General features: G+C 42.2%; 1 protein-coding gene across 1 annotated transcript in view; it reads right to left on the bottom strand.

Moving 5' to 3' along the window:
* The window catches only part of Prex2 (phosphatidylinositol-3,4,5-trisphosphate dependent Rac exchange factor 2), a 272,774-nt gene extending 264,468 nt beyond the window's left edge, over positions 1–8,306 (bottom strand). The window contains exon 1 of the mRNA XM_076836448.1: positions 7,861–8,306. Coding sequence (XP_076692563.1) covers positions 7,861–8,001 — 141 coding nt within the window. The 5' untranslated portion in view covers positions 8,002–8,306. The remainder of the gene's footprint in view (positions 1–7,860) is intronic.
* Between the last annotated feature and the right edge of the window lie 1,369 nt (positions 8,307–9,675).

Raw genomic sequence — 9,675 nt, forward strand, 5'->3', positions numbered from 1 at the left:
TTCCTCTTCCCAACGCTATTCGGTCCCTTGCATTCCCCTTCTCAATAAATGGCACTCACCACCTATTATTCAAACATGGAGACTAGGGACATCCTACATTCTACTTAAACCTCCTCTTCTTGGTGAACACAAAATACTAAAGGTTCTACCCCAGAAAAGCCTGGTAGCTCTTGGGTGTTTGGTTTCTATGGTTTGATTTTGTGGTGATATTAATTTTTGTATTGGCTTTTTGTCTTCTCGATTTCTTCTACCTTAGATCAGACATTCTGCATTTCTTTTTTTGGTGGTGGTGGGAGAGCGAGGTTGTCCCAGGATGAATTCAGGGACATTCAACAACTGAACCAAATCCCCAGTCCTATTTTTTGTATTTTATTTAGAGACAGGGTCTCACTGAGTTCCTTAGCGTCTCACTTTGGTTGAGGCTGGCTTTGAACTTGCAGACTGCCTCAGACTCCCAAGCCACTGGGATTACAGGCCTGCACCACCACACCCAGCTGACGTTCCACATTTCTTACCTGAACCAATACAGTGGCAGAAACTCCTCATGAGTAACTAGATTCCAGTCTTTGTTCCTCAACCCTGTGGACAGAATTTTTTTTAGGAAACAAATCTAATCTCAATAGAGACTATTCTTATATCAATGGCATCATATTATACTAAAATATAATTATGTAGATGAAATCAAGACTAAACACACATCCCTCTGAGCAGGGAATGGGCTCTTGCCCTATGATTAATACTCCAAAAATCAGAATTAAGAAAGAACCCCATTTAGTTCATGGTTCATTCGCTACAAAAGAAAAGTCAGTTCATTCTGCAAGCAGCTTCCTGATGTCATCCTTCTTGTACACATATTCAGACTAATGACTAGGAAACAAAGAACCCAGGCAAGTCAGCCAGTAACGCTGAGGCAGGGTGATCCAATGAGAGCAATCTTGGAACTTGGTGGGGAAAGAGGGCAGGTCTGCGGACCCTGAGAGCAGGACCTCCTTGGTCCTGCACAAGCTAGGCTATGTTTATGTTCCGTGCAGTTTCTAGGATTCCTGGCTTGTGCTCACCCTTAGTAAACAGGAACAACTTTTGAAGGTTATAGCCTGTCCCAAGTTAGGAAGGACAAGGAGAAGGCTTCTCTGTATGCTGTGTGGACTGCTAGAGAAGCCTGTGTGAAGAGGCCAGGGAGGTGGGGAAGCAGTAAGCCAGGAGAGGGATCTAAGGAGAAACTCAGCCACACAGATTCAGGAAATCTTAGCCTGGCAAATTCTTCCCAGGGGAGACCCCCCTGTTCAGTGCCAACTGTGGCGGTCTCAGACCTGCTTATTATTGAAAGAGCCAGTGTCCCCTCACAGTTGATTCCCCATTACTTAGAGGAGAAGTCAAAATTCTCAAGAATGGAACTTTTCTCAAGCTGGACTGAACTTACTTGGTCTCCTACCAATACCCCCAAACACAGGACTTTTTATGTCTAGTCATGAAGACTGTTTCAGCAGCCCAGGGTGCCAAGCTCTGCCATAACAATGTCAAACTGCACATGCTGCTGGGGGACAGGCAATTCTCCTTCCAATTTAGCACATTCCTCCTCACCCTTGCTGGGTCAGCTCATGTTCACCTCTCCCTCACTCCTAGTCTTGGAGACTCCTATATTGCTCCCATGTCCCTTTGCTTATGACTCTAATATTGCACTAGCCACTCAGCATCATGGTTATCTGTTCACTTTTCTTTTTTCCTCCAGCAAATCATGCACTTACTATGGATAAAACCAAGCCTAACTCCTCTTGGCATCCCCAGTACCTAACAATAAGCTGTAATTGTCTCCTAGGCTGCTATAAGAAAATACCACAAACTGAGGACCTAAATGGAAACTTATTTCCTCACATTTCTGAAGGCTAGATGTTCTCAAGATCAGGGTGTCAACAGATTTGGTTTCTGCTAAGGTCTCCTTCCTTGTCTTGCAAATGGCCGCCCTGTGTGTGTGTGTGTGTGTGTGTGTGTGTGTGTCCTCCCATGGGCTTGCTTCTGTGAGCCTCTGGCGTTTCTCTGTGTCTCCAAATCTCTTCTTTGAAGAATCTAGTCACACTGGATTAGGGTTCACTGGAAGAGCCTCATTTTAACTTAATCACCCCTTTAAAAGCTCTATCTACAAATTCAGTTCCATTCTTAAGTACTGGCAGTTAGGACTTCAACAAATGAATCCTGGGGAGAGAAAGACAATTCAGACCTTAGGCACAATGTGTTGAATCAATTCATATTTGCCTGGAAGACTCAGGTCATGACTGAAAGAGGTTGTTTTCAGATTCATTCAAACTCAAACTCAGCTTTGTTTGCTTTTGCTTTGTTTGCCTGTTTGTTTGTTTTCATGAGCACCTGTTATTTACAGAGCACCATGTTCAAGCCAAGAAAAGCCCACATAGGAAGTAAACTCACAATCCCTGTTCAATGGGAACTGTTCACTGGGAATTTACCATTGAGATAAGTGGTTTTATTAACTGCTTTTGCAAAAGCACAAATCTAAAGCAGGTGTATTGTGCCTGGAAGAAGCCAAAGTAGGGAATCCACAGTCATAAAATTCAGCTCCCCCTGGCCCCCTGAAAGAGCCCTGGAGCTCCAGGGAGCACCATGTGAAAGAGCTAAGACATTTGTAATCCCAGTTGACTCAGGAGGCTGAGACAGGAGGAATGTAAGTTCCAAACCAGCCCCAATAACTTAGGGAGGACCCGAGCAACTTAGTGAGACCCTGTCTCAAAATAAAAATCAAAAAGGGTCTGGAGATGTAGTTTAGCGGTAAAGCGCCCTAGGTTCAATATCTAGTACCAAAAAATAAAAAAAGAAAGAGCTGAGACACTATGTGCTAAGCCAAATCAGATAGCAAATATGCGAATTCTTAGTGTAAACCATAAGGCACCAAATTAACTTTGGTGATCATTACACAGAATATAGAGTTTTTTTCACTGTCTTAAAGTCAATTAGCACATTAAAAAGAGTACCATGAAAAGGACTACATTGACAGAAGAGAAATACAAGAAGAGACTTGGAAACATAGAAAAGCACAGAGGAAAATATACAGAGAAAATTATACCTATTGACCATTCAAACCTGACTCTTTCTAACTGTAGTATCAGAGGAAATAACAGGAACTGCTTAAGGGCCCTCTTAGGAGCCAGACTCTGGGCTGAGGACACAGCATGTGCCACTGCAACCTGGAGAAATGCTATTTCTCCTTTTTACAGATGAAGAAAAAGAGGCCTGAGAGGTTTAGGAATGTCTTATGTTACACAATAAACTGGAGGCAGAACTCAAATTCTAGAAAAATCTGAGGTCAACACCTAGACAGACGACAAAGGTCATAATGTTATATTTACAACAAGACTCATTATATGCCTATAATGTGAATAACCACGCCTTCTGGTACGCCACAAACAATCCCTGTTTGAATCTGTTTCCAGTATAATTAGTGACAACCCTCCCTTTCTCTCTCAGAAGTGTAAAGGAGACAAAATATTAAATGGTTATCCTGCTTCAATGCCAGTGGCCCATGATGAAACTTGTCTACACAATTTTCCACTGAAAAATAAAAATTGGAGGACCCCTTGTTCAAAAAGCAGGGGGAGAAATACTAGTAAAGATATGGAAAGACAAAGCTTTTTTTCTTTCATGAATCTGCTCTGCTGGTGCCGCACTGTCCCAGCTGATCTCACTTGCAAAATAAAAGATAAAATCAGTAAGGATTTCAAGATGGCGGTAGCTGAGCGTTAAACCCCGAGCTCAAAGCCCTGTACCACTGCACAGGATGCACACCCATGAAGAGCCCTGAGTCTGCCCTTTCTCCGTCCACTCAAATGGGTCTGTGATCTTGGCATGCTGTGTCGCTGGACTGCAAACAGGAAGCAGGCCACAACCTACTATTGTCCACACTCCAGACAATAAATACTGGATATTAGGCCTATAAAATCCTTTCTCTAGAAGAACTGTTTTATAGTATTTCTAATGCAACACAAAAATTCATTTCCCAAACAGAACAAGATATAAAAGTAAATTAAGTAAATATAACAGTAAACTGAGTCACTCTCTAGCATTTTATCGATAATCTCAAAACAACTCATCCAGATAATGTAACCTACCCATGATCTCAAGTGAAAATTCAAAACACCTGAGATGAAACAATAGTGCATTACAAAGTCTTTAATATCTCAATGCCTCATTTAAACCATGTTTCTGGTTTAAAGGCAGGTATAGGTCTCATTTGAAACTTTTTGTGGCACAAATTCAAATGTGCATGAGCAAAGCTTAAGAAATTTAAGACCAAATGGGGACAAGGGGAATTTGAATGTTCAGGATGATTGAGGAACTATCCTTAAAAAACAGGGTTAGGAGGATGGAGGATGCGTCAATTCATTGATTCATTCCATCACTCAATAAGCACTTATTGATCAGCTACAGTGTTACAAGCACTGCACATAATTCTGGGGAAGCACAGGCAAGCAAAATATATATCCTGGTCCTCAAAGAGTGTGTAGTAGAATGAGACAAAGGGAAACAAATAAGTGCATCAACTACTTTGGCTTCCAGAAGAAGTACATATGGAGTCCTGTGGGTATAAAATAGGGAATAGTAATATGGGGTAGAGAAGTAGATACAAAGCAGGGAACAATGCTGGGACAGAAGGAGAAAACTGAGCCTTAAAAGCCCAGTAGGAATCACCAGGTATATAAAGAAGAACAAAGGCTGAGGCCTGAGAAAACATGGCACATCATGGGAAGGGCAAGTCATTCTGAATGACAGCCACCTTAAAGCACAGAGCTTTGGTCAAACAATAAGTGTGTGCCTGGGTGCCTAGGCAGCAACTAGAAAAAAAGATGCATATGGAATGATACTATGGTACAGAGATAAGAGTGCTGAGCATAGGTCCCCTGGGGGATGAGGTAAGAGAAAAAAGCACTTTATTTATTTATTTATTTATTTATTTATTTATTTTTGTGGTGCTGGGCATTGAACCCAGGGCCTTGTGGATGCAAGGCAAGCACTCTACCAATGAGCTATATCCCTGGCTCCAAAAGCCCTTTTTAAAAAGGCCAAAAAAGGTAGAATTGAGGAAACAGGACTCAAAGGTATTTAAAATCTTAGTAACAAATTTTCCCCTCTGGTTCTATAATCTGTTTTTCTTTTTGTGGGGAGGGAGCTGGTGGAGGGGGTACCAGAGATTGAACTCAGGGGCACTTGACCACTGAGCTACATACCCAGCCCTATTTTATATTTTATTTAGAGACAGGGCCTCACTGAGTTGCTTAGCCTCTTACTGTTGCTGAGGCTGGCTTTGAACTCGCAATCCTTCTGTCTTAGCCTGCAGAACCCAGATGTGCACCACCAGCCAGGTGGTTCTATGATCTTTTTTAAAATTTTTTTTAAGATTTTTTTTTTTTTTGTGGGGTGCTGGGGATTGACCCCAGGACTTTGTGCATGTGAGGAAAGCACTCTACCAACTGATCTATGTCCCCAGCCCACTATGATCTTTTAATCAAAGGAAATAATGCCATTTGTGTTGCTCATTCGTGGACCCATAGTAAAAATTTGTTGTTAGAACTAAAAATGTGTTTTCCATCTCTTCTTCCTCTTCCTAATAAAGTCACACTTTATTCACATCAGTATGACTTAAGGCAATCACAGAAATCTAAACCAATGATTAATCAAATATTTAGATTTGACTTAGGATCACACTATCAATTCATTGCAACATATTTGCTGCTCAATTTGTTTAATACTATGGTTGATTTTTTTAAAATAATTTCAATTGTCTCTGTTTCTGCTCATTCCCTTAGAATAGGCTTCTAGAAGATAAATTATCAAGCCAAAGAGTGTGAATATTTTTAAGCTCTTGGTACATGACAGTGTAGTCTGATATGAAAACTAGATTGATTACATCAACTACAGTGACCAAGTAAATTCATAAGGGGATTAAAGTTGCTGTAATAACTCCTAAAAGAGAAAACTGAATATAATAATTTAAAATAGATTTTTGGCTTTGAATAACCAGACATGACCAAAAATAAGACAGAGTAACCCTTTGTTTTAGGTGACATTCAGGTCAATAAGTGCATTTGTGTATGTAAACATACATAAGCACAAATACTGGGTGAAGTGGAAGAGTTCATAATTTCTAAAGAAGATTAAAAACAGTGAAATCATAATATAATCTCCTACATGTAAAAAGGAAAATACAATTTATTTTAGACTTCTCATACTATTTTACCTTGTTGTCTATATAAAAATAATAAGTTTTCAATTGTAATAATCAGATGTTCAGATGAGAGGAAAAACTGATAAAGATCAATAAATCATTCTTTAAGGTAGATTATGTTAGTAGTGTATTTCTCCAGCTTAGCATTCTGCAGGGTACTTTTTCCAGCTAGTTTCAAAAAGTAATACCTCTTTAAGAAATGACTCAAATTCTTCAAAAGTCAAAGGACTTTGTCACCCACAAAGTACCATGAAAGCCAAATCTGAAGCTACTAAAAGTTAAATCTCCTTAAAAAACTCTTTTCACAGTCACTATGGGAAAGAAGTGTAAAATCATCCTATGTATCACCAATTGCCAGGATATTCTCAAATACCTGAACCATTGCAAATAATAGGACTGAACTATACTGATTTTGAGAAATCAAGCAGTAGCCAACCTGTGCATTTTACATCATTTGAGACATCCTTCTTTCCTTCTTGACTCAGCCAAGAAGTGAATTTCCTCTATGGGGACTGTAAGCAGAAACTTTACAGATTTCATACAACTGGGCAGGAAGTTTGGCACTTGAAATATTTCCCTTCAGACAGGAGGGGTATGGAACAGAGTGAAAGAAGTGGAAGTTTAGAGGATTTGAGTTGAGATTGCAAAGCTTCTTTAAATGATGTTGTCGCTGGCATCTGGGTGGACAGGAGCCAATCTTCCAATTCTTTGTCTTGTCAGCAGTGAACAGGAAAAATGTACTGTTTGAGTGATGTCTCAGAAGTTACTTTCACTAAATTTTGCCCCTCCTGCCCTAAAATGAATGAAATATTTTCAAAGCACACTTCCAGTGAGTCAAATTGAAACCTGCAAACCAAGTTCGTGCCCAGTTCTACGAAATCCTGAAGTTGTTAGACGGGAATTTTATTACACCACTCTCATGGGCTCTTGTGCATAGCAACAGAGCAGAGGATAGATTTAAACCAGGAGGAAGGAGATTGTAGGACCAAGGACCGGGAAGCGCACATGTGGCTTTAATATCCAACAGCTGCGATAGAATGGTAACCCCCCCACCCCACCCCCCGCCAACCCCCGCTGCTCCTTCTGTACCCGCCCTGCCAAGATGTTGCAAAGATTATAACTAAGGGGACTTCACTGCCAGGTTATCTGAGTAACTCCAGCTCCAGTAGATTCGAAGAATTTTTTAAAACTACATGTACCTGAATGCAGCGGATTAGATTTTAATCACCAAGGCTTTATAACAAAATCTCCAGGGTTAGGAGACCGAGGGAAGAGGTGGGGGGGGGGGGGGGTCACACTGCAAACTGATCAAACTGCGATGGAGGAAATAAAAAGTGAGGGAAGATCAGGCAGCCAGGATTTCCCGCACAGGACGCCTTCCTTTAGAGCTTAACTTTTCAGATTCTCAGCTCTCCAAGGCCCTAGTCACTCAGTGGGACTCTAACCAGTGACAAATCCCTGCAGCGGATCATCGCGACCGCGAACTCCGCGTCCCAGCGCGGATCGGACGCCCCCACGGGTCCCTTAGTGCCCACAGAGACAATGCCGCGGACGCTTCCCGCGGACGCTCCAGCACCCACTCCCCCTCGCCGCCCCGCGGTTCCCCTGCGTCGCAGCGCAGGGGCACTCACCGACACTAGGAACTCCAGGGTGCCCACGTAGTCCCGCTCGGTCTTCTGCAGCTCGCTGAGCACGCACACTCGCAGCCGAAGCTGCTTCTCCATGTCCTTGGCGCTCTCAGCGCGGCCGTCCCCTCGGCTCTCCTCGCTCATGGTGGGCGGCGGGACGCGGGGCTTGCCGGCCGTGCTGCGCGCTGCCCCGCGCGCTTCTGCTGCTCTGCTCCCGGCGGCTAGAGAGGAAAGTTGCCGCCTCGGCAAAGTCCGAGGAGGGATGGACGACTTTACATGCTGTGGTGAGGATGGGGAGGTGGGAGAGGAGGGCACTCAGACTGGAACTCCCGCGCGACAGGCGCGGGGCTCTGCACAGGAAACTCCCGGGAGAGCAAGCTCGCGCTCGGGCTCTGAGCGCCCAGCCCCGCTGCTCCGGCCTCACGCGGCCTGAGCCCGAGTGTAGGCGGCTCCTGCAGCCACAGCGGTGTCTTGGACATTCATCAAATGCTTTCTATCCATGTGACTCCGACCCTTTACCCTTGGCCAAATCTCAGGAAAAAGGAAACACAACCCTGGGGAAGTATGTCGTGCCAGCTAACTAAACACACACACACACACACACACACACACACACACACACACTCTCAGCACTTGAGATGGAACTAATTGGAGGTTCCCAAACCTAAGAGGACACACTCCAAGACAGCTCCAGGGTTGCTCCTGAGACTCCCGCCTATTGTTAAGCTTTAATGTGTTTTGCACAAATCCTGAAAGCAAAGAAACAAGTCCCCGGCGGTTACATAACTTGATGGGAACAAAAAACAACCCTGGTATTGACCCTCCCATCTTTGAAAAGAAACACATTGATTTCTGGTTTTATTCAGGCACAAAACAGGTTTGCATTTAAAAACCCCCAACTGAGAATATTTCACAGAACAGACACCCTCCTGTCTGCACTTGGAAAGTCAATTAGCATAATAAATGAGGATGCTATAGGAAAGTGACAGCCCCTACCCATTCAATAAACTCCAGATACAATAAGCATCACCCTTGCACCGGAGTGTTTAGACATCTTTGCATGTCTATAACTTTTCTTCAGCGTCCACATAGTATGTAAATTCAAGGAGAGGCAGAATCTTTGTGCTAGTTTTGTTTCTAAGAGCTGCTGTGATTTAAAAAGGTAAAACTGTTATTGAATGCTCATGGAAAAGAGACAAAGAAGGAAAGAGAGAGAGATTATCTTAGGTTTGAGGATAGAAACAGAGCATTCTGATTTTAATGTTTAAATTCATTGCCTTTTTTCACTTGGAAATAGTCAAGACCTCCAAGAGCTGATTTCTTCTAATGAATGTAGCAAACAAAATAATCCATATATATTTTCATCTAGATATTAACCGCATATTTTTCAGAATCATTTTTTATCTATTTAAAACAACTTTAAACAGTCCACACACAACTAATGTCATCTAAATAAGTTTATTTAGATGAGTGAATGGTTTCGATGCAAGAAACAGACATATTAATTTGTTCCCATAGTTGAAAACACTTGTGAAACTCAAAAAAAGATTCTTTCCTCAGTATTTACATTAAAATCAACATCAGTTTGATGATGATGTCTTTTCAGAGAATGATTTTAGGCTATAATAAGTAATGAGACACGAGAGGAATTGTACTTTCTTGAAGGAAAGAGGAAGTTTTGAATGATGTGTGTGGAGCTGATGAAAAAGATGCAGATTTTCCTCTTTCTTTTGCATATGGCTAAAGAGATAGCTAGAGCAGAGAACAAATAATGTAAAAAGCTTTACACCCTGTGGCGGAAGAATGGAGAGCAAGGCA

Source organism: Callospermophilus lateralis, chromosome 16, assembly GCF_048772815.1.
Source record: "Callospermophilus lateralis isolate mCalLat2 chromosome 16, mCalLat2.hap1, whole genome shotgun sequence".
Taxonomy (NCBI): domain Eukaryota; kingdom Metazoa; phylum Chordata; class Mammalia; order Rodentia; family Sciuridae; genus Callospermophilus; species Callospermophilus lateralis.